Genomic DNA, 26,444 nt, shown 5'->3' with positions numbered 1-26,444 from the left:
TGAGGAAGACATTTGATCTACATCGGGAAGCTGATTATTCAACCCCGTTATGTGTTCATAGGAAGTTGAGTTTTCTGTTAAACCAAGACACCATGGAAGTCTTACATTCAGCCATAATAGGCATCAGATAAGAAATGCTTAACTTTATATCAGGGATGAATCTATGTTCATGCCCTAATGAATGTCAATATGGTTGGATTTAATAATATATTAAAGGATGCATATTTTATTTTATTTGATACCATTTTTGTTACTAAAGCTAAATATATATTTTTTGTTTTTCTTATAAGCATATGTACTACTGAGATAGAAGTAACATCTAGGTTTAGATGGATCATTTCCCTATTTTAGTTTTTTGAGGCCGTTATACGGCTGATCCTTTTGCCCTCAATATGCACTTGAATAACTAAACTAGAGCACGGATGATTTGAGGTGATTAAGCTGCAAACTTGGAAACAAGTATGGAGTTTTACATTGCTACGAGTAAGATTTCCATTTATTTGGATGGCATATGGTCTTCCTCTTTCCTTTTTACGTATTATTATATACCATTCAATTTTATAATGGAACATGATTAATGTTCCAATGAAAATGGCCTTTTCTCTCATCGTGCACAATATTCACATAACATGAGATTCATGTAATGAAAATAGCGGAGTATCATCTCGCTTTTGACACACTACGCTATTGGTCTAATACGGGCACAACTATTTTTATATTTTCTAAGTACTTGGAATGTTACTTTAAGCAACAGCTTTTCTGTTTTGTCATTATCCAGTGGTGATATATGTATGTGTTGACGCTAGTCAGAATATTTCTTGGGTTGTCATCTAGTTGTCACTACACAAATGTATTGTTCTTGTTGATGACTTCTCATGATATGCGATATATGCACAGGTGACTAGGGATGCAGTTGGTATAGTCTTTGAATGATAGCATTTGTGTTGATGTTTTGCTGTTGTTTGTCTTTTGACAGACTTCATCGAATGCGCGAGGAGCAGCAATAGTAGTGGCTGTTTCTTCCTGCCTGATTTTGATCTTGCATTGTGCCCTGATGATTTTATTTAGAACAGTGTATGCATTATGCTGTTTGTTTCAGAGGATGTAGGTGCATCCTCCTCTGGCTGCAAATGCAGGCTGCATCGCATTTGAAATGATAGAATATATCAGCTATCCCATGCGGTTTTATATAATTTATATTGGTGCATATTTTATTATATGACTATGAACTACTGCAAAAAGTAATTACTAATGGCATCATAAACTATTTAGGTTTTGTTATTGTGAATTTGGAATTATTTTTTAAAAATGTGAAAATGTTCCTTTGTATTTGAGACTCAATGTTTAACTTACTTCCTGAGCCAGCACAGAAAATAGGCGTTTTCGCTTAGTAATTCTGTTTTATTGCTTGCTTGGGTAATTGAGTAATTGATGAATTGTTCTTCTTAATTGTAGTGAACTTTGCTATATAAAGGGATTCATTTTCTGTGTAAACCATAACCTGATGAAGCGCATATCAATGCGTGAAAGCGCTTGTTTTACTTTATTTTAAAATAAAATCATCTCTTCTTTTACCGTGGTGGTTCCTGGCAGTTTTTCATCAAGGTACTGGTCACTAGTAACTGCAATGTCTGACATCTGCACCTGATTTGTTTGTGGCCCTTTGGCTGTGTGCTGGGTGAGACAGGTGTGGATGGTTCCTTGTCACAGTCACCCTCTTCCACACATTTATATCCATCTACCTTTGGCTTATTATGGTGTGTTATCCTTACATATATGTCTTTATTCCTACCCACTGTGTGTGCAAGGCATGAGTGATGCATACTGACATGTGTCTGCACTAACAATTGCAACTGCCGGATGTGTCTGGTCCACTGGTGTTTGCATACATGGTCTGCATGTGTTTAAGTGTGTGAGCATGCCCAGTATGACCTGTTTGTATGTTGATGACTGACATTGCCTTCATTTCTCTAAGTGTGTGAGTATGCCCAGTAAGGCCATCTGTTTTGCATGTGTGGATCATGTCCATTGGTTTATACTGCACTGTTGACCTTTGTGTTGTACACCAACAGGTAGCATGCTGTGTCTGCAGGGTATCCATCGATCATTTGGCATTGACTGTTGCAACATGTCTGTATAGTGGGGGGAACACCTGACTATTTCTATGTAGGGTGGGGGGCACACCTGACACTTGTACACATTTGCTAGGACTGTACTGGTATGTCCTGTAGTCCATTTCAGTCAGTAGTCTTACCTATAATGCTGGCTAAGCCATACCGGTGTACTACCGTTCTTATCTTTTGATTATATACACATTAGTTTCTGATGTCCTAGCAAAAACATGCTGGCTATGCCCTTGCAACTCCCACTCTAATATCACCCACCCCATCCAACCACTACCTTTCTTTCCACTCCGCTAACTACCTTGATTATAGCAAGCTCAGATGCTCCTAAGCCTAGTACTTATTATACAGCAGGAACTTCTTATTGTAACATTTGTTAATGTCTGTTATGTACTTCACAGATAAAGATTCTAGTTGTCTACTGATGTACTATGTTCTTCATCTGTAAATATGTTGTAAGTAATTGCTATGTTAAATTGTTAATCGCTATGTAATCCAATGTAACCACTGTCTGTTTATTTTAACTGTGGAGCTTTTCTCTCCAGGCCTCCGCTGAAAATGGACCTATGTCCAGTCAGACACTCCAAGTCAACAAATGTAAACAAATAAATAAAATAAATAAATAAATAAATCACAACTGACATCCCACTGCCTGGCCTGCTGTAGTCTGTCCATGTAGGCCTGGGGGGGGTTACCCATTCCCCTCATTCAGAGGCCATAGTATGGCATTTGTTTGTGTTTGTCTGCACATATCCTGCTGGCTGTGACTGTTGTTGGGTATGTGACCCCCCCCCCTCCTAACTGGCATGTGTAAGTCCCTTATCTTGTGGGTGTCCCAATATTGAGGGTGGTGCTGCAGGGCTGCCTATGTCAGATGCACATAGTACACTGCCTACGCATGGTTAGGCACAGGTAGTGTAATGTTTGGCATCTCTTTTACTGTATGTAAGAGTCAGAGAGAGGTGCTATTCCCTGGGTCCCTCCCATGTCAGAGTATGTGCTATGCGTTGCCTCTTTGCCAGGGCCAGGGCATACCGGTCATGCCTCCTTCTGCCTACTGGGGCAGGCTCAGGTTGTTCCTCTTCTGAGTCACTCTGTGCCTGTGCAGGCCTTGGCGTTGGGGGGGGGGCTATGTGGCCCTGCCCCTTGCTACTCCTGCTGCAGCTGTTTCCACAGGATCATATTATATAGCATGGCACGTACAAGGGCGATTTGGGTACATGTAGTTGGTGAGTACTGCAAGGCTCCACCGGATGTGTCCAGGCATCGGAGCTGACTTGAGCATCCCAAACACATGCTCTATTATGATTCTTGTTTGTGCGTGTTCCTCATTATGGATCTCTTGTTCGGGTGTGTGTGCATTTCTGATGGGTGTCATCAGCCATGGCTCCAGTGCGTATCCAGCATCCCACACTAGGTGACCGTGTGGGATGTCCCCATTTGCAAATTTCTGGTACAGCTGCATCAGATGCCAGATATGGGAATCATGATAACTTCCAGGGCAGCCAGCACACACATTCAGTATTATGCCCTGGGCATCGCACATGACCTGGCAGTTGATAGAGGGTAAGCTCTTGCAGTTGATGTAGACCCTACCCTGCTCACCGGGTGGTGCTATGATGCATATATGCATGCAGTCTATTGCACCCACTACCTCAGGTTATTCTGCTATTTGGTGGAAGAGACACATATATGTGGCCAACGCCTCATGGGTGAGGGGGAAATATACGTGCTCACCGACATGTGCTACCATGGCATCCAGGAACTGGTGGAGTATCCTGGATGCTGATGACTGTGAGATCCCCATCATATCCCCAGTTGGCCTTTGGAAGGTACCTGTAGCTAGTATTCTTAGGCCTACATATACCTTAGTTTCCACTGGGATGGGTTCCCCTCTGTTAGTTCTGTGTGTGAGGTGGGGCCGGCACCACTCAACAATTTGCTGTAGGAGGTCACTGTCCACCCTATTGCGCTCCACTATCTCCAGCTCATGTGGCCCTTGGTAGGTTACCCTGGGTCTGTACACTCATCTTCATCTCCTCACTGGGGGTTGGTTGGCAGAATTTACATCCCCACCACCCTCAGCCTCTTCCACAAGTTGTATGATAGCTATTGCAGCCCCTAACATTTTGCTGTTGTGAGTGTTAACCGTTCCCTATTTGTCTACATCGGTAGTGTAGAGTGTGGGAAAAACCAGAGAGGTAGGTGTTTGCATAGTTTATAGTGGCGTTCTGGGCTGGTCTGCTGCATGTGTAATTGGCTGGTTCTGATACATTTTACCTGGTAGCGAACCTAGTACCCCTTGATTACCTTCCTACTGCTGCTTTCCCTTCCCATTGCCCTTCTGTTTCTGCCTGGGGTCGTGCAGTGCAATCAATGTACTCCAATGTGCACACTGCTGTTATTTCCTGGTTTCACTTCCTTTATCTTCCTGTTGATCCCGTTGCACAGCGTGCACACCCGCTTACACTTTGTCATATATGCTGGGCAGGTTTAGACACACCCCCTGGCTTCGCTGTGCTGAGCTGGGTGCAACCCCGAGCCACAAGGCTCCAAGCCGCTGACAGTATGCCTGACACACCCACCCATGATGCCACCTACCTCCTAGTCTTGCACTCAGCTATTCATACTCTTACACTGTTGGACCTGCCTCACATGCTGGGGAAAACTGGGATTCACTATCCTTTCCCTCATTTGCATAGGATTGCCTGCTAATACATAGTTACATGTGTCACACTGTGCCTCTCCTCTTAGTAACCACTATTTACTGGCCAGGTTGTCTTTTGCCTGCCATTGACTTGCATGGCGGAATATTGATTTTAGTTAGACTGCTTTTTTTAGGTTTATTTTCTTATTTCCCCACCAATCCCATTTGCACGCCGCTGCCATATGCTTCAATGGCCTTGATCAGTGGACATATAATAAAAGTTGTATTTTGTACATTTTGCATTGTTTGAAATGCCAGCGGCCTTCTACTTGGCCATTGGTATGCTTCCTCAATGACATGCAGCCTTTATTTGGGGCTGTCATGTCCCCGTTTTGGATTTTGCAGTACCGTACTCGGTTACTAGTACATTTCTGCAGATTACGCTAGTTCTGCATGCCCTGATTCCTGCTTCCTGGATGGCAGATTTACCTCATTTGCATGGTTTTAACCTGAAAATGGGGTCATTTGCATACTGGGGCTGGGAACGTGAAGCAGTAGTGCTAGAGCGCTCGCTCATGTCAAACGAGCACGTACGTGGATCGCTTGGCCGCCATATTGGCAACATTTTCTCTTACACTAATCATGCATGCCATGCAAGCTTTTGAGAATTCGGGAGTTATATTAAAACTGATTTAACATGGTATTTAAAACCAACTGGTAGAATAAAATAAAATAAAATAAAATTAGTCATGTAAACAATGTGGCAATTTTTTAAGTTCCAGTATACGTTTAATTGAACAGTAGTAGTTTAGTCCAGGCTTCCTCAAAGAGTTCAGCTTTAATTGCCACATATGTTCATGTTTCTTCAAAATTGTCTGATCTGATTAATATACAGTGATTAACTAGAGATATATAGACAGAAAATCTTCCACACAGAGAAGTTTCTTACACTGTTTTGTTTTTGGACCCACTATACTTGTTTAGTGGGTAGTTTGAGACTTCGGGGATACCACGGAGATTACTTGTTTTTCTTTTGGAATGTTATTGTTCCATTGTACTCAGCTCTCATTATGCCAATCATTGAATATAATGCCCTTTTCTGCATGTACCTGTCCAAACACTTGTCACTGCTCGATTGACCACAAAGCCTTCTCTAGCCTAGGCTTCTAAAGATCCTCACAGATCAATAGCCTAGTAAATACCTATCAACCTATGAGCCTAAGTCAGCATAGCAGGATATGAGTATAAAAGAAGAAGGGGATATTTGTGGAAATAAAGATATTTAGTGTATTATTGAAATGATACAGAAATGATAGGGTGAATAATATTAAATATGTTACAAGAGAGAGGGTATAATAAAGCAACTAGAAGTGCTCAAGACTTTCAGAATAAAAATGATTATGGTGTTCTGGGGCAAAGCCTCTGCATAGAGGTATGTAGGAGGCAACGCAGCCATACCAAGAAATAGCTTTTGAAAATTCTTTTCAAGCCATTTCATAAGCAGATTCAGCACTGCCATGTTTGGAATTCTGTATTTTGGAACTGCCATGTTTGGAATTCCGTGCTTTAGAACTGCCATATTTGGAATTCTGTACTTTGGAACTGTATACCTGTTGATAGTATATGTGGCCTCTGCCATTGACATGGTTAGGACTTTCGATGATCATGGGAAGGCTGACATGGCTGGTTCAGCCATGTTGGTAGACGTGGAAAACTTATGGTTGTGACCATACTGTGCTTGTTTTATTTTATTTTATTTTTATTTTATTTTACATTTGTTGACCGGGCTAGTCCAACTGGATATATGTCCATTTTAAGTAGATGCCTGGGGAGATAAGCTCCAAAATAAAAAATAATAATTTATTAAAAAATTCATTTGACAGTTACAAAGGATAACGTTTAGCACATTGTTATAGTTCTTTTCAATATGACAAAGTACAAATTAAAAACATATGACAAAAGAGTTAATTTCCTATTCCAATTTAGAGTAGGAAATATCATCTGGTTAATGCTCTTCCAAAGTAATTTATAGCTGATTACTTAGCTTGCATTTATCATTTCAGCAGAAGTAAATAACATGGTCTAAGAAGAGAAAGTAGAAAGAATGAAAAAGTCTAACAAACAAGTAAAGGTTAGTCGAGGTTACAACTAGGACATAGCCAGTGTTTTCTGAGGTATATTTTAAGTTTCTGTCTGAAAATTGATAGGGATGAAAGTGATGTAAGATCACTAGGAAGTAGATTCCAGTTCTTCCCAACTGTATTTGAGAAGATAGAGTCCCCTGCCATGTTGTTGGATTTGGTTGTACAAACTAGTAGTTTATTAGAAGAGCTTAAGGTGTTCAGATTTTTGTAAGGACTGATTAGGGAAGATAGTATTGGAGTCTTATGAGGCTGGTAAAGGGTCTTATGGGCAATTGTAAATTGGTTAAAAATTAGCTGATTCTGAAGGTCCAGCCAACCTAGCTATAATAGCTTCTGACAGTGATGGGTTGTCCAGTGGCAAATCTGGCAATGTTATTGTGGGATTTAGCTAGTTTCAGGAGATTGTGTTTAGACAGGTTAGTATAGATAGGAGAGGCATAAAGAAGTGTAGAGATTAGGTGGTAGTGGGCAATAGTAGATCTGGCTAATGGAGTAAGGAATGGTTTAATCCTGTAGAGGGAGCCCATTTTTTGTTGACAGTTTTTACTGTATTGTTTATATGAGTATCAAAGGAGAGGTGGTTGTCAATAGTTACTCCTAGGAGTTTGGTTGTTATATCAGGAGATATGAGTGTTCCATTTCTAGATGTAATTGAGAAATTAATTTGGGTGGACTTACGGGTAGGAGTAAATAGAAGGAGTTTTGTTATTTTAGGATTCAATAGGAGGCAATGTTGAAGAAACCATGTTTCAACTATACTAAATACTGACTGAGTTTTTGATTGCAGTTCATATGAGGAACTGGCTGAGCAAATTATTGTTGAGTCGTCTGCATATTGTATACAAGTAGCATGTGGAATAGCTAAGTATAAATCATTGATGAAGATTGAGAAAAGGAGAGTGCCTAGAATGGAGCCCTGAGTGACACCTAGAGTAATAGGCAGGTGGAATAATAGGTGATTCTCCCAGAGAACTGCTTGATGCCTATTGCTGAGGTAGGAATTGAACCATTTTATGGCCTGTGAATCAAGAGAAAGAGATTTGAGAATATTTATTAGCAGTGTGTGATTAACCATGTCAAAAGCTTTTGATAGGTCAATAAAGAGAGCAGATGTAAGAATATTATTATTTCTGTTTTTGTTAATGGAGTTAGAGAAGGACAGGAGGATGGTTGTGGTACTATGGAATGGCCTAAAGCCATGTTGGCATTCAGCAAGCAAGTTATTTTGAATTAGATGGTTGAGTAGTTGTTTTTGAATGCATTTTTCCATTATTTTTGCCAAGGGGGTTAGTATAGCTATAGGACGATAGTTAAAATGTTCATTAGAGTTCACTCCTTTGTGTATGGGGATAATGTGAGAGATTTTCCAGATTGCTGGAATTGTTCCCTCATTTATGGTTCTGTTTGAGGCTGGCTATTTGATAGGCAACAGCTCTAGCTGCTTTCTGCAGGTAGCTGGTCGGCTGATGGAGTGCAAGGTTTTAGTTTGTGGATGAGTTTACAGATGAAGTGTATTGGGATAGGTTGTATTTAAAATGTGGGGAAAAAGCTAGTAAAGGAGGTAGGAAGGGTTGAGCTGTCAGGGGAAAGTTGGTTTGCAAGAGAATGTATAGCTTTTGTAAAGAAGGTATTAAAGTCATTAGCAGCTTGCTTTGCGTTTTCCCATTGACTACCTAGTGGGGTTGGTGTCATAGTTTGGCCTGGGTGAAGCAGTCTATTGATGCTTGTCCAAAATCTTTGTGGGTTTCTCTGGTGTTTTTGTTGCATTTCATTGTAAAACTGTTTTTTATCTGAGGGAGTAGCTTTTTTCGTTTCATTTCTCATTTGTCTAAAAGTTAGGTGATCTAAAGTACCTTTGGTAGTTCCCCAACTGGTCCAAGCTTTGTTTCGGAGTAGCATTTTTTGTCTGGTATCTTTAGAGGGGCCTGGGGGCTGGCTTAGCCCTAATTCTTATAGTACGTTTTGAAGCATGCTGGTCTAGGATGGCTAAGAATTTTCTGTTAAAGTATTTAACAGCCTCTTCTATTGAGAGGCTTTTTAAGGAGGACCAATTGCATGCCCTAAATTCATTTTGGAATAGTTCAGGGTTGAAGTCCTTATTGGACTTTATTGTCCTATATGTGGCTGTAAGGGGAATATTGGTCTTTTGTTTGATTAGGTAGGTTAACGAATGATCACTGATATTGTCTGGGAAAATTCCCACCGTATAAGTATGGTGGTGTTTATTTATGAGAATCCAATCTAAGATAGTTTACTTTTTGTTTAGTTTATTAATTCTGGTTGGGGAGGAAATTATTTGTGAAAAGCCATGCAGGTTAATATGGGAAGTGGGATGTTCAGCATTGATACACTTCCAGTCGATATTGAAATCTCCTAGGATAATAGTTTCTTGTGGGAAGTATGGTGACAGGGAGCTAAGGATATCGTCGAGTATACTGATATTATTACCAGGAGGTAAGTAGATACAGATGACGTATATGGATTTACTAGAATTTAGCTGAAATTTGGAAGCAAGGATTTCCACATTGCTTTCTGGGGGTGGTGTATAGTCTAAGGAGGTAACTTGTAGGCTATTTTTGAAAAGGATAGCTACTCCCCCACCTTTCCTATTTTTGTGGTCAGCCCTTATAATGTTGTATCCAGGTGGGGTGATTTCAGTATCTAGAGTATAGGATTTTAGCCATGTCTCTGTTAGGCAAAGTATGTCAAAAGATTGCACATCCAATAGAGCATGGAGGTGTGCAATTTTGTTATTAACGCTGTGTATATTGAGTTGTGCAATGTATAGTGAGTTAGTGAGTGTAGTAGGGGTAGATGAGATAAATGGAGTAGGGTTAAGATTGTTAGATGTTGATGGACTGGCTGGTCCTGGATTTGGGTGGATGTCACCATCTTGTAAGGAGTTGCTTTTGGGTCTATACCTAGGATTGTAAAAATGGCAATTTAGGTTTAGAGCTTTCCTGGTTTTTAAATTATTATACTTGATGTGGGTCAGTCTATGGTATCTTGCTACTAGGTAGCTTGGCACTGAGGTTATATTTATGTGATTGTAGGAGATGTTGAGAGTTAATGTAGCATGTTTAGGAGGGAAGTGAATATTAAGATATTGAGGGTGTTCAAAGGAGGTTAAGAGGTAGGCTGTGGTTAGGCAAAGTAAAAGTGTGGCAATAACTAATAGCTTGAGCTGTGTTGAAATAGTATGTGTTGGCATTGTAAATATTAGATCACTGGTATTAAAAGGAAGGTAGGAGTGGTTCTGTGACACATCTAACATTATAAAAGAATGTTCAATTACATAGGTGGAGAGATACTTGATTAGCTAAAGGTAGAGAAGGTGTGACTTAATTGGCAGGGAGAGGGAGAGCAAGTAATAGGAGGAGGTGAAGAGAGGGGTGTGGCTTAGAAGTATATGTGTAGGACCCCTGGGTGTGGGTGGGAATTGGGGTAGGGTAGTGGAGTGGAGTGAGCCCGTAGGGCGAATGGAGCAGGAAGAGCCAAGGGTATGTGTCATGATAGGGACAATCAATAAATCAGGCAGTTAGCTAGGGGTAAAGTAAGCACAGAGGGAGTAGAGAAAAAAAACACAAGAACGTTCAGTAGAAGAAGCAGAATACATTCATAAGGGAGTAGAGAAGCAAGTAGATATAAGGAAATCTGCACTAATAAGGGTAAGAAAGATGCTGCATCAAGGGTAAGAAATTCAAAGTAGGTAACGGCTGCCCTCTAGTGGCCAGCCACATACAAAATATCTCTAGGTAGGTCCCTGGGCAAGAGAAGAGCTAAAGGATGAGCGCGGTACACAGCAAGAAGGCTAAAACAAAGAGGGCCAATGTGAGAAATCAGAGAGGTGGTGGGCGGGCTGGCTGCTGCAACACCTGGTACAGAGCGATTCCTAACCACCCAGCATGGTTATGGAAAAGGCATCTATGCTAGCAGTTTAAACAGCTATAACACATGCTTTCATTAATCCTTTTTGCTTTTTTTGTTTTACCAGCAGAGGGCAAGGTAGCAGCTGCAGTCATGAGCTGGTGCCACAGACCACCATAATTATGTGCTGCTTTTGCAATAGTTTTTATGCTGTTACTGTGTTCTGTCAAACCTGACCTTCAGCAGCTTGTGAAAAGTCAATCATTTTATCAGTTTGCCTTAGAATTTTAGTTTAATGATATTACTTTTATGGCTTTTATATATGTCATTGACTTACATGATTGTTTTGAATTACTGCAATGTACTTATTTAGTTAACAGTGAACTACTAACATTAGCCATTACAGTTTTGTAATTCTTGTGCTTCAGTATGAAGGCAAATTGCATAGATTTTTTTTTTTGTATTTTTCTAAATAATTGAGTTTGTAGCATTTTATTTATATACTTGTTTAATAAAATATTCAGGCTTTGTGCATTGCTCAGCTAAAACACTATAATAAATAATTAGTCACGGATTGATTGACAGTGTTTTGTAACAGTGGAGACACAACATTGTACTGATATGAATATTGACACTTGAGCAAGGCCTAGGTGACTACTGCTGATTAACTCTCCCTTCCCCCACTCCCTCTTCTTTTTCTTAGAGCATATATTTTTGTACAGGATCTACAAATAATTACAAGCAAACAGCCTGTATAAACATTTTAGACAAAATGTAATCATGTATCACACTTGTGATATTAATAACATCACAACACTGCAACTACTTGTAATGTATATTTCATGAATTAGTATACTTATTAGCAGAGAGTAATATTGTACAGAAAAGATGTAAGTAAAATGTTTTATTAATGAGTGCAGGCGCTGAAAGACAGTAATATGGTATAAGAGCTGATGTCATATTGGAGGCAATGACAATGTTGTTTCTTGTTTCTCTGCCATATTTTTCAATACTGAAAGCGGACCAGAAGTAAATACTTGCTTGATGTTTAGGAATTACCTTAAAATAAGCATATAAACTAATAAGAATGGTTGTGAAAGCAAGTTATCTAGTACATTTGTAGATCCAATTTGCTGCCAGTCCCTTTTTAATGTTTTTTTTAAATGGGCTTTAGATGTAATGCAATATAATTTTGAAGGAAGATTTTTCTGCACTTTTAAAATTACTTGTATGTGAAAGTTATTCTTATTTTAGATGTCTGTACAAAGGCCAGAGATATGATACATGTTGTGAGACAGTATAGCCACATGACAATATCTTTAGTAGAGACTGCATTCATAGTGCAGACTGCATGCAGTTACAGCATCTCACATCTACAGTGTTGCATATATGTTGGGCAATAGACACTTATCAACAGAATGTCATTGCATATATGTTGGGCAATAAAGACACTTATCAACAGAATGTAAGTATACAGCATGCAGCATATTATCGTACAAGTGCACCCTAGCATTTTGGTGCTACATGTTTCACTACTATGTTGCTTTGGCATCTGGATCTGTTTCAGTTCAACTGTGTTACCTGTGTAGGCATGCAAGTGTTCACCAGCTGCTGACTGCATCCTGTTCACGATACCTGGCAACTAACACCCACACAGCACAACACTGTGGCATTATATGTACATCTTCCAGTATGTAGCCATCCCATCTTCCACCTGGTGTTCATGACATCACCAGAATATGGCGTTGCGCAAGTGTGTTATCTCTGCTCTCTCTGCAACTTGACCATTCATACTTGCCTTGATTGTTTACACACTAAAGAGTGGTTTACACAGGAACATTGTCATTGTTGACATACTTGTGGTTCACTTAGCAACACAGACTTAATGACCATGTGCAGAGGCACAAATTAAAAAAAAAATCATATAGCAATCCATTGTAGCTGTAGGTGGACAAGCTTACATTATTAGTTTATTTTCATGATCATACCTGTGTCAGTATCCACTATTTTATGGTCCAGTGGTCTGATCAATGGCAGCACATCTTCACCCATCTCTTGATGTGTGTCTGTTTCACTGTTGTGTGTTACAATGTCATACATACATATCTGTCTTCCTATGAATATTTGCTGAGTCACCCTGCCCCCTATCTGTAGAGGAAATGTGTGTTTCTGCACTGCTACTCACCATCTGTCACCTAATGGCTATTCATCAATGTTCTTATGCTGGTCATCTTCTGGGACTGATTTCCTTCTGTTCGTAGCACTTCAGATATGGCTACAAGGTTTACAATCAGTAATGTTATAAAGAATGCAACATACTACAGTTATTTTGCAAAGGTTTTTTAGTATGATGCAGAGTACCTCCAGATTCATCCAGGCATCAGAACTGCATCTTTAGATAGGAAAGCTCATACCGCCGTCATGGATAGCGAATAGCAGGAATGGTCCTAGAATCTGTGTGCATCATTTATGCTACTGACACATATGGCACATACAATGATAATTCTGTTATCATGGTCACAGACCATGGAATTTTAACAGAATGATAACTCATTTGGTTTAAATACACAATGACATCTGGAATATGTGGAGAATAAAATTCTGTATGCATGCTGCTTATTGCTCAAACTGAACAATTGGGTGAGACCTATGTATTACTGGAGTATGCAGCATTTAGTTTTCTTGCATTTTATCAAATTGTTTTGCCTGAGATGTCAGACTTAGCAGGAATTGCACCAGAATCTTTTTGAGACAAGACCGAAACATTCCTGCACTGTTAACAGAAGACTGCTGGAATGTCTAAGTAGCAAACATAAATATATAGTCATTAGAACAATAGCTACCTCATCTGGTGCCTTGTACTGATCTCTAAACTGATGTTCCCCCTAACTCAAAGTTGAGCAAGGGAAAAAAAGCAAAGTGTTTCTTCGCCCCTGCAACTGTAGCTATAATAAGCAGATTGCTACAATTTCAGCCACATGCTCAGCTCTCCTTTAGCTAACTGCTTCAGGGCTTCTCCCAAGCTGTAAATGCAGTATCGGCATTAATTTATGAGGCTTAGATATCTTTGTGACTTCATGAATCAGTGTTAATAATACTGCACTCACACACCATTGTTACTTGCTAATCCTGCCCCATGATAGCTTGTTCCCATGGTAGCCGAACCCTTCACTCCACTCTAATTATAACTCTGGTAGTCCAGACCATAGTATGCAGCTCCCTGGATTTTTGCATTAGAGAATACTGGATGTTGGTGAGTAGCACAAATGTGATAATATTCATTCTTATGCAGTCATGGATTTCTATAATTCATAATATCATACAGTACAGACCAAAATGACATCACTAGTGTAATGCTCCATGGGCTCTTTGTACATCTAAATATATGTATTGTTCCCAGCAAGGATATCATGCCTGCCATGATAACTGCAGCCACATCTTTCTCCATCTGTTCTAAACTGCCACATGTATGCTGTTCACACAGTGCTGTAGCAGAGAAACATGGGCATTTCTAACTGGCTGGTCTTGCTTTTATGCATGAATTGTCTGGCTTCCAGTCCCCTTATCAGATAGATTGTATTTATTTTTGAGCAGTTTCATATCACTTTATATTACTGCAAATATTGGCATCTCTGTCACAAGTCCTGCTCAATGGCTCCATGGCTGTCTTTGAATCTAGCTTCCTCTTGTTTCTTTTCTCTGAAAAGACCTTTGAAATTAATATTTTGCTGAAATATTTAGTAAGTATTCAAAGCACATTGCCATATAAATATTTGCTTTTGGAAGTTGCTAAACTTTATTGTCATGTTCTGAAGAATTCCTTGTATATTGATATTGCTATATGCTAAACAACTAAATAAAAAATGGAAAAACAAACAAAATGCCGTACTTATGAAACTAAAATTTATTGTTAGCGCTTTCATCACCTTTCATTAAAGGAATTTCTTCAGACATTTATAATAGCTCAATTTACAATTTAAATAGTCCCAAGTTGATGACATCATCGACCTCCCATTATCCAAATTCAGCAAGTATATAAGTAAATACATTCAGATTTATTTGTGTATAAAACTTTTTAAAACACAAATTCTTTACTGATATTAATTACAACCAAAAAAATGTCAAATATTAAATACTCCCATAGAAATGTTTTTTACCTGGTTAATGCTTTAAGTTTTAAAATACATTTCAGGGAACAAGAATCATTCAAACCAGAGTAGGAAAAGGTGTTTACTCTTAGTTGCCATAGTAAATCCCTCTCTTCGAGGCTTAAAGCTCAAGGCCCCCCTCCTGGGATTCAGATCTATTTTCTCAATAACCATAAAAAGGAAAGTGTGGTTAGTCTGTTCCAAAATATGCTTGGACAAAGCATTGTTGTTGTCCTGTCTACTAAGACTGTACTCGTGCTCATATATCCTTTGTCTAAAGTGCCTCTCGGTCTTTAGAAAGAGGGGCACTGTTGCACCTAGCTAAGTATATAACACCTGTTGTCCCACAATCAAATTTTCCTTCTAAGGAATATTTAATATTCCCTATAGTAAATGAGGAAGAAGTTTTTATATATTTACAAGAAGAACAGCTTCCACATTTCTTCAACCCTTTGTTAGGAACATATGGGTTAACTTCTTTTTCAAGTAGTGTTTTTAGATTAGAGCCTTTTCTAAACATCACCTTAGGTCCTGGCCCTAACTTGTTACTAGCCACAGTGTCATCATTAATCATGGCCCAATTTTTATTTATAACCTCCCTCAGGAGTTTGGCATCACTTGAAAAGGTTGTTATAAAACTGATGGTGTAATCTAAGTCACCCTTTCTATTAAAAAAATGTACTGCCAAGACCATTTGTTCATCAACGCTTAAGGTTCCCCTATTTAAAATGGGCTAGAAATGGCTCATTTTCCTTTTCCTTCTAACCTCTATAGCAATCTTGTCCAATAAATCTATTGGGTATCCTCTCCTGGTGAACATTCCCCACAAGTTTTTACACTCCACCTCAAAATCAACATCCAGTGTAATCATCCTTGCCGTCCTTACCAACTGGCCCTTTACAAAGGCCCTCTTCTGGTGGTAAGGGTGATTACTGCTGTAGTGAAGGAAATCATTGGGGTAGGTAGGTTTGCGATACATTTTGGCAATATACCTACTATGTGTTATGTCCTTAACAAGCCACACATCTAAGTATGATATAGCTTTAGTATCAAATTGATATGTAAATTTCAAAAAGAGGGTCATGTTGGATAAGGTCTCAACAAATTTTGGGACCTCTTCTTTATCTCCCTTAAAAATCAAAAACATATCATGAAGGTACCTTGTGTACCAGTGTACCTTGTTTTTGAACATTTCATGTTGGAATAACAAGTGTCTTTCCCAATAGGCCATAACACAATTGGTGAAAATGCCCCCACAGGGTGACCCCATCATGACACCTGTTTTCTGCAAAAATAAATCCCCGTCAAATAAGAAAAAAATATTAGCCAATACTAGTTCTAGGAGGGTAATAATTAAGTCAGTCTTCTCACTAGGTGTCCTCTTTTCCAAAAGAAAGTCCCTTACCCAGTCTAATCCCGGATTCTGGGGAATGACTGTGTACAGATCCTTAACATCTATTGTAATGAAATTGTATTCTTGGTTAAATTCCAGATTATTCAGTGTTCCCAAGAACTGCCAGGAGTCTGTGCAGATTTGTCTCTCTGTTTCCAAATATTTTTTACATTTTTAAATCAACAAACATAGCACAGGCATAGGTTATGGAATTCCTACCATCAATTATAGGTCTAAAAGGGGGGGAGGGGTCATTTAAATCCTTGTGCATTTTTGGAATCCCAAATAGGACTGGGGTAACTGGTGTTATCATATCCAAATAGTTCAGTGTATCTATGTCAATGTACCCCTCCAAAAACAAGTCTTTAATTACTGTTTTTATGCGCTGATAGGCCCCATTCATTTTACTAACCGAGACCTGCTCAAATGCTTCACCATCCAGCATATCTCTCATTTTATGTTTGCATTCCTCCTGTTTCATAAAAAAACAATCCTCCCCTTTGTCAGGATGCATAACCCTGACTCCTGTTGTCCTTAGGTCATTAATTTCCTGAACTTCTGTTTTAGTCAAATTTTTACTTCTATATACATTACTGGAAGTTCCCAAAAGATGTCTGATGTCAACTTCGCATGATTTCTCAAAACGGGAAATAATCGCCTGTAATGGGGGATTAAATACACTCGAAATCCTAAACTCTGATAGTACAGAAAATTATTACCCTCCTAGAACTAGTACTGGCTAATAATTTTTTCTTATTTGACGGGGATTTATTTTTGGAGAAAACAAGTGTCATGATGGGGTCACCCTGTGGGGGCATTTTCGCCAATTGTGTTATGGCCTATTGGGAAAGACACTTGTTATTCCAACATGAAATGTTTAAAAACAAGGTACCCTGGTACACAAGGTACCTTGAATATATGTCTTTGATCTTTAAGGGAGATAAAGAAGAGGTCCCAAAATTTGTTGAGACCATATCCAACATGACCCCCTTTTTGAAATTCACATATCAATTTGATACTACAGCTATATCATACTTAGATGTGTGGCTTGTTAAGGACATAACACATAGTAGGTATATTGCCAATATATACCGCAAACCTACCTACCCCAATGATTTCCTTCACTACAGCAGTAATCACCCTTACCACCAGAAGAGGGCTGTTGTAAAGGGTCAGTTGGTAAGGGCGGCAAGGATGATTACACTGGATGTTGATTTTGAGGTGGAGTGTAAAAACCTGTGGGGATGTTCACCAGGAGAGGATACCCAATAGATTTATTGGATGAGACTGTTATAGAGGTTATAAGGAAAAGGGAAATGGGCCATATCCAGCCCATTTTAAATAGGGGAACCTTAAGCGGTGACAAACAAATGGTCTTGGCAGAACATTTTTTTAATAGAAAGGACGACTTAGATTACAACATCAGTTTTATAACAACCTTTTCAAGTGATGCCAAACTCCTGAGGGAGGTTATAAATAATGATGACACTATGGCTAGTAACAAGTTAGGGCCAGGACCTAAGGTGACATTTAGAAAAGGCTGTAATCTAAAAACACTACTTGAAAAAGAAGTTAATCCATATGTTCCTAACAAAGGGATGAAGAAATGTGGAAGATGTTCTTCTTATAAATATATAGAAACTTCTTCCTCATTTACTATAGGTAATGTTAAATATTCCTTAGAAGGAACATTTGACTGTGGGACAACAGGTGTTATATACTTAGCTAGGTGCCAACAGTGCCCCTCTTTCTACATAGAAAAGACCGAGAGGCACTTTAGACAAAGGATATATGAGCACCAGTACAGTATTAGTAGACAGGACAACAACAATGCTTTGTCCAAGCATTTTTTGGGACATACTAACCACACTTTCCTTTTTATGGTTATTGAGAAAATAGACCTGAATCCCAGGAGGAGGCCTTGGGCTTTAAGCCTCAAGGAGAGGGAATTGCTATGGCAACTGAGAGTAAACACCTTTTCCTTCATTGGGTGAAATGATTCTTGTTCCCTGAAATGTATTTTAAAATTTAAAGCATTAACCAGGTAAAAAGGATTTCTATGGAGGTATTTAATATTTGACATTTTTTTGTTGTAATTAATATCAGTAAAGAATTTGTATTTTAAAAAGTTTTTATACACAAAGATATCTGAATGTATTTACTTATATACTTCCCGAATTTGGATAATGGGAGGTCGATGATGTCATCAGCTTGGGACTATTTAAATTGTAAATTGAGCTATTACAAATGTCTGAAGAAGTTCCTTTAATGAAAGGTGATGAAAGCACTAACAATAAATTTTAGTTTCATAAGTATGTATTTTTTTCTGGCTTCAAGATTTTTATTGCTATATGCTGCTTGTCAATGAAACCTCAGTACGACATTTGCCTTTTGCTGATGTCACTTTATCCTTTAATGACTGACTTGTTGGAAAAGATGCAGCTTTAAAGTCCTTATGGTACATTAATATTACGGGATAGGGTTAATGGAAAGTGGTTCACTTCTGGGATGCAGTTTATGTGCTTAATTAATATTTTAAAACATTTTGCCAAGCAGCTTCACTTAAGTACATATTTATTATTCTCAGTAAAAAGGTTCTATGAAATTATAACAGCTTACCATCTGATGTAGTAAAAAGTCTATGCAGTAATTCAGAAAGAGTATTCACCACAAAGGAGCACGACTTCTTCCTTAACCAGTAGAATTTCTGTTTGGCCTAAGAGAGAAATTAGACATAATTTGATTGCAACACACTCGCTGTTAAAAAGCAAAGTTTGTATGCTATTATATATATATATATATATATATATATATATATATATATATATATATATATATATATGTATGTATATATAAAACATACTATTTTGTGTTTGATTGAATTTAATTAGTCCTCCTGTCATTATGAGAGGTAGAATGCTGCTCACTGCAAGGCACATACAGGTCTGAGGCACATATTTAGAGAGGTCCATAATGTCTCTCTTCAGTTAGTCTGGAGAGGGATTCTTGGGTTAGTTATGCCCTTATGGACTATGATAGAATCATACTGGTACCTGTGGTGCAAAGACTTAAGTACAAGTGTAACTCAGAGGATATTGGCTCCAGATAAACAACTGACCATAATCTTCTCCTTGTCCAGTCTGGTGAGTGGTGCATCTGTTTGTCATACAATAGAGTCCCCTATGACAAGAGTCCTGAGTAAAGTGTTTGCTTTCCGTATAAGCTTTGTTTTCAGGAGTCCCTTGTCTACAGGTTTATGTGTAGTGTTTGGTGTTGCTTTTGGTGTTTGCTTTAGAGTTTGCTGAGATATGAATTGCCATTTGCAGGCTTAGGAGGTCTTTGAGGTTTGAGGAGATTGATCTTTAGTGCCTCAATATAAGATAGTCTGTGTGTATAGTGGACACTATGTATGGTGTATGCAGTGTGTGTGCTCTTGACAACTGGTGGATGTAGTTTGTGTTTGTGTTCTTGACAACCTTGTTTGTAAGCAAGATTTTTGGCTCCAAGAAAGTTGTGTATGTACATATCTTGCATACTGTGTTGGTTTCTTTAAGGATTAAACATTTGTCTATGACCATGAAATAACTGCTACATTGTCTCAGAATGTCCATATCTACCAAGCTAGCTATGGAGACATTTGGAAATTGCATATTCATGCTGTCTGGACCTGTGTTAGGGTGAGCTATAAGGGTTTGAGGACTAGGTTTTACAAAGATCTCTTAGGGTGGTCTCTAGGGATAGCGACTAGAGTTGAATAGTGCTTGGATATGGTATTAGACAGTGCTAAGATATTGTACTAGCACTATCTTATGTGCAAGCCAGCTGCTCCAAGCTTAACTCCATGCAACACTTTACTAAGTTACAGATTTCAGTCCTAGTGCTAGTTTTATAAGTAAACTTACCTGTCCAGGTACTTGTGTCTGTACAGGATGCTGCCTATAGCTGCTGTGCTCTGCCCAAACCCACTTAATTTATAAAAGCATAAATGAAAGTGAACTATAAGTCCAGAGCCTTCTAGACAATAAAATGACAACACATTGAGCCTTCTGGATTGCTTCCCAGCTCAGACAGACTAGGTAATCACCTTCTGCCACAAGATGGATGACCTTAACCCTCTTAATTTAAAAATACAGAAAAAAAGGACCCTTAAGTGCAACATAACAACAAACAACTTATTCTCTCACTAAATGTATCTTTTACAAGGTGATTAGTAGACTATAACAGGTCAAGTACCAAACAGTGAAGGAGAAAAGGTGATGTGCAGCAAAAAATGCACTTTAAATGCTCAGAAAATTGCAAAATACAAGCAGCAATCACTTAAACAGTTACAAATTAGTGCAATTATACAGCCTGATAACTTATCTTTGCCTGGATGGCACTAAATTCAGTGAAAACAATTATTGAAGCACAGACATGTAACCAAGGTTTGCTGAGCTCAGTGGAAATGCGCACAGAGCCAAGAAAACATTCCTAACTTATAGAAGCAGAAATTAAAGTATTTCTAGCTGAGTTTTCCTTTTTTACATACGCAAGTAACAAGCAGAGTTGTGCTAATTTATCCTGGTCAGTTACAATGTACAAGAGAAAGAGAAAGAGATAGGGGGATCCTAAATGAAATACCAGCACTGGATGAGTTTTTAGTAGAGTCTAGAACAGAGGCTGCTGTTAAAGAAAGGATAAATAGACAATATAAAATAATGTGTAATAACTATGGGAATCAATCAGAAGAGGTTAGAAAGGATAGGGAAGAGAGACTGGATGAGCATCTCACAAAGATACAATGGGAGGACATATGTATAGCTTCCAAATATGCAATGGAGTCTAGAAGATTTAGGATCCTACTTGCAAGTGTTTGCATAGGTATTTTTATAACCCGAGTAGACTCCAAAAAACTTTTCCTCAAGTTGATTGCAAATGTTGCAGGTGTGATGAGGAAGAAATAGGGAACTGGGAACATATTTTTGGGAGTATAATCAGATGGCAGATTTTATAAATTCCCTGCAGACAACTTTATCAGGAATACTGGGTTAACAAATTGGTGTGACTAAGGAAATGATTTTTTGAGCTGAGATACAAAATCAGAATTGCCTAGACATACCCCCAGATTTACTAATTTTCCATGCAGGACTAGCTTATTCCTGCATGGAAGCAGCTGTTCAGGAGCAGGACGGCAGCGCACCATGCATATTAATGAAGGTGCGCTGCCTGAGCTCCAAATCTTACATGGAGCATGTAAGAGTGCAGGGGGCATGTCTGAGAGCAGAGCATTCAGAATGTACATGCCCCTGCAATGAAGAACAGCAGAAAGGCCAAAAGAATGAGCGAGACTGCTCATAGGTGTCCACATAGGCCCAACAACATCCCCCCCACATGTACAACAGCAATAGTAAATACAAACAAAATAAACATACCATTTTTTTATGAATCCAATTAAATCTAACTGTAGGTGCGTGGGTTTGCCCTTTGCTTAGCTATACTCAATGCAGCTTAAATGGCTGAAGAAGATAACAAGGAATATATATGCAAATTAACCAGTATAGCAATAGTGTAGTGGGCACAGCATTTGCAGTCCCACTGCAGCATATTCCGTTTTCCATGTCAGATCACATTATGAATATTTTAGTTGCATAACCTACTAAATAACATATGTTTGTGAACCGGAGTACTGCATTAAACGCAGATGTGAGGTGTCAGTGTCATAATGTTGCAAAGTCCACAGAAAATCACATGTGCCCCATACAGTATATGTACACAGGAATCATGGCTACAAATGGAAGGTAAAATGTGTAATGAATGATAACTCCATACAGCTTCCAAATCCCCCACCTTCCCAAGAACCATTAGACATTACTATCTAAATCAGTGCAGTTGTAAGCAGGAGTAAGCACTAGTAAGCAAGTGTAAGCACTATTAAGCAGTAGTAAGCATATGTAAGCACTAGTAAGTGAGTTTAATCCCATTTGTGCAGGGGTAAGCAATGCGCACACAGGTTAAGCAATATTGAAGCTAACTCTCTGTAAGCATCATTAACTGGAAGTAAGCAGTGCTTACCTCCATGCAAACCCATGCAAACCTACTTAAAAGTGCCTTAATCACTCTGTATCCAATGGCCCTTGTTCTGCCCAGCAACAAAATAAACAACCTTTCAGGTCTTGAACCCAGGACCCTATACATTATAGTCACTGCAGTTCACCACCAAGCCATCACAGCAGTACATATGACTGAGGTATCACCAAAGAAATCCTCACTATAGCAAAATCAAACTGAACATGTGAAAGAAGTCAGTTTGCAGTCATATGTTCTATAACCCACTACAAACATAAATATGTGAACTGGAGTACAGCAGTAATCCCAGATGTGAGGTGTAATTGTAATAGAGTGTTGAAGTCCCCATTTAAACACAAAGACCCCATACAGTGTACGTACACATGAATCATGAACAGAGACATATATATATAAGATGTAATGAATAATAAATCAATGCCAAAAAGCAAATATAATGCAAAGTCAATTTTAAGCAAAGCTAAGAATTCCACAGGCGAGCTTAGGAGGTGTAAGCAATGTGTAGGACAGCTAACTCAATGTGCCCAGTGGTATACCCCTTTAAACAATGCCAACCTTAGGTAAGCAGGTTTGTCCATAGTTTAGCCTTTTCAAAACTGGCCAATCACATCTCATAACTGGTTGTAGATTCCCCTTGCAGGCACCGTGGCAGAAAAGGGAGAGGGAGTCCATTTCTGGGTGCAGTGCTGGGGCATCCAGGAGTCCAGAGTCATGGCAGGACTCCTTGTCAAAGACCATGAACAGAGACTGCTGCAGGGCCAGTACCAGGATTCCCAATATAAGGTGAAAGCCTGGGACCGTCTCACCTGTGACCTCACTAGTGCCACTGGCATACCCAAAACTGGTGAGCAGGTCAGGCATCACTTTTACTACATTTACATCAGTGCATTTACCCATAGCTTAGCACCACTTAGCTTCGCTCAAACCCATGCAAACCCACTTAAAGCAGCTCAAAACTGCCCTAATCACTCTGTATCCGACAGCTCTTGTTCTGCCCAGCAACAAAATGAGCAGCCCTTGTAAGTCTTGAACCCAGGACCCTGCACACTATAATCACAACACTTAGCCACTACACCATGACTACTGTGAAGACAGCTGTTATTTTACCAATATATCTGTCAATACACATATTGAGTAGTATTGAACAATTTCCTTTACTTCCACAATTGTGTAGTACTTGTTATTAACATGACTGTTGCATCACATATGTTGTCTTATCATAATGTACACATAGCAGATACATACGGTGAGATACATTTGGGAGGGTATACACAACTGCGATGTTTACATATGACAGGAATCTGGATATATACAAATAATAGGTCGATATATGTCTACATGTACATACACATGCATACTCATACATATGTCTGTATACACATCTGTATGGTGCAACATATATATGGCCATGTGCACATCTCTTCGTATGTGCATTTATATATATATATATATATATATATATATATATATATATATATATATATATATATATATACACACACACACACACACATATATGTATATATATATATATATATATATATATATATATATATATATATATATATAGCTATATATGTATGCACACCCCATGTGTACAGATATGCCTATTTATGTGGATATATATGTAGATATATATAACTATATGTGCATACATATCTATTCTGATATACCTATTACTGTCAATATATATGTAGATATCCATAAGTATATGTGCATATGTATCTCTGTCTGTATATGTGTAGACATATATTGCTCTGTATATGTATATATCTGAGTGTTTATATGTATATATACATACATATACATATTCATCTATATATGTTGATATGTATATGTGTATATATCTATGTAAATATATGGATAATTATATATACATATATGTTCACCATATGTCCTGAACATGGAGTGGAGCCTTACCTCAGCCCCAATAGTCACAACCTCTTAGTGCAAGGGAATGTCAGGTATGTATTGCAGGTATATTTGTAGACTATTGCTACTGTAATAGGGATTGTCTTCGCAGACATGTTGTGTGTGGGAGGTCACATCTGCTTTTAACATGTGCGCCATTGGCTACTGACAGACATCCTAAGGACATCATAATACAGTAGCACTGCTAGCACAGTAATGATCCCGTGGACTACAACAGAGATATGGCCAATATATGTGGACAGTCTGATACACTCTGTCAGTCCAGAACCCCTTAGTGCAAGACATATGGACCAAGCCTGACAATGTGGATGTTAACATCCATGTAGTTGGGTATATCACGTAAATACTGGTTTACATTTGGCCCCATAGGTTACGCATTCACATACCCCTGTCTGTCCTTACACATTATAACTGCTCGTACAAAGGTGCCATGGCCACATACTACCCACTAGTTAGTGACATACATCTGTACAGCATCCATCTGCTTTGTCTGACATACAGGATTGTTGTGATGGCCCAGCAGCAGTACATCTGGCAAGTATCTGGACATAACATCTCACTGGGTAAATGCAGTAAGCTGCTAGGCATGTAACAAAGCACTGTGCAGGCTACAGGCAGACTGCCATAACACTGGCCTACATTTTCTATTGGGGAATACACATGTACCTGCATATATAGCAGGGTCTACAGGCAGGCATGTCACAGCACAGAGTAACAGACACCTGTGTGAAAGTGCATAACCACAACCAATGTGAACACAGCCACATATGGTAAGCTAGCGTAATATTACAGTATATAGACTATCTGATCAACACCATCCTCATATGTGCCACTCACACACTAACCCTACATATACTGGGCTGTTGCACAGTGTGGTCCAATGCCTGTCTGTGATATGGAATATGTGTGTGTTTGGCGCTACAAACATGTATGCCAATAGGTAACATACATTGGAGAGCAGCATGTAACATCAGATAGAACAGGACAAAGAACAATGGCATCTACCACAATCTGTACACAGGCCAAGGTACATATTCACAATACACACACTGTCGACAATCACCATAAGTACACAGACCTCAGTACTTTACACACAACCACAGAATGCCCAGGTTATGTCCTCAAATATAGCCCCTACTATACATAACACATGTAGCAGTCTGATATCTCAATGGCTTGTTATCAGATATGATGTCAATAAATATGGTGTACAGAACATATGCACCTCTTACTGCATGACATATGTACAAAGGTTGACAGTGTTGTGGCTGGAGGCACAAACACAGGGTCAATATTGACATGTTGCTGTGATAACCTCATACATTTACTGTTGTAAACGGGTTTGTTGCAACATATGTCCTATGAGGGATATAGGTTCATAGGTAGGTACTAGGCTATTAGCCCTAGGGCCTATATATGCCTAGCCAAAAAGGTACCCTGGCTTTCGCCACCCAAGAAAATTATTTTCCTGTGCCCACTTTTCTGAGATTTAAAAAAGTTCAGTTACAGGCTTGCTGTTTCCTGAACTGTTTGTAAGTTTCTGTGAGGCCATTTTTGCTTGGGCTAAAGGAAAGTCTCTCTGTTGATCAGTGGCAGTGAATAACATTGAGCAGCCTTCCCTGCCCCCCGTAGGAGTGGTTACTGACTTGAAACTGTAGTTTTATTGGCCAACAGGGGTCATTTCCAAAACTCCTTCATCTTCCTCTCTTAAAACCTAGTTGCCTCGTGGTTTTGGCATCTTTTCAGGCTTGTTGGCTGTTGGTGAAGCACCCACCAAGAGGAGAAAGCGCTGAGAGAAGAAGGGAGCCACTTTTGAGATTTTAAGGATTTTTTCTCTGTTTATTTGCTAAGTTTTTCTGCATAGCTGCCTAGTTTGAGCATTTTCTGGCTTGTTAAACTTGATTTCTGCATTAGTAGCTGTATTTAGAGCACAACCAAAAGTTGTTTACTGAATTTCCTGTTTGCACTTAATTTTAAATCATTTTTTTCTCAAAACTTACATATTTTCTGTCCTTGACCTAGCACTCTTGTGTGGGGTCATTTACTGCACTGTTATAACTTGATATTACCTGTGAACCTCTGCTATCTCTGAAAAAACAAAAACAAAAACAAAAAAATCTTGCTTTT

At 38.9% G+C, this 26,444-nt stretch overlaps 1 protein-coding gene across 1 annotated transcript in view; it reads right to left on the bottom strand.

The window, feature by feature from the left end:
* The window catches only part of LOC122797690 (squalene monooxygenase-like), a 748,040-nt gene that overhangs the window by 351,594 nt on the left and 370,002 nt on the right, over positions 1-26,444 (bottom strand). Inside the window, exon 6 of the mRNA XM_044066225.1 lies at positions 18,942-19,038. Within this exon, the coding sequence (XP_043922160.1) occupies positions 18,942-19,038 (97 nt within the window). The remainder of the gene's footprint in view (positions 1-18,941; positions 19,039-26,444) is intronic.

Source organism: Protopterus annectens, chromosome 3.part1 (assembly GCF_019279795.1).
Source record: "Protopterus annectens isolate FY-2018-M chromosome 3.part1, PAN1.0, whole genome shotgun sequence".
Taxonomy (NCBI): domain Eukaryota; kingdom Metazoa; phylum Chordata; order Ceratodontiformes; family Protopteridae; genus Protopterus; species Protopterus annectens.
This window is presented reverse-complemented; position numbering and strand designations above follow the sequence as displayed.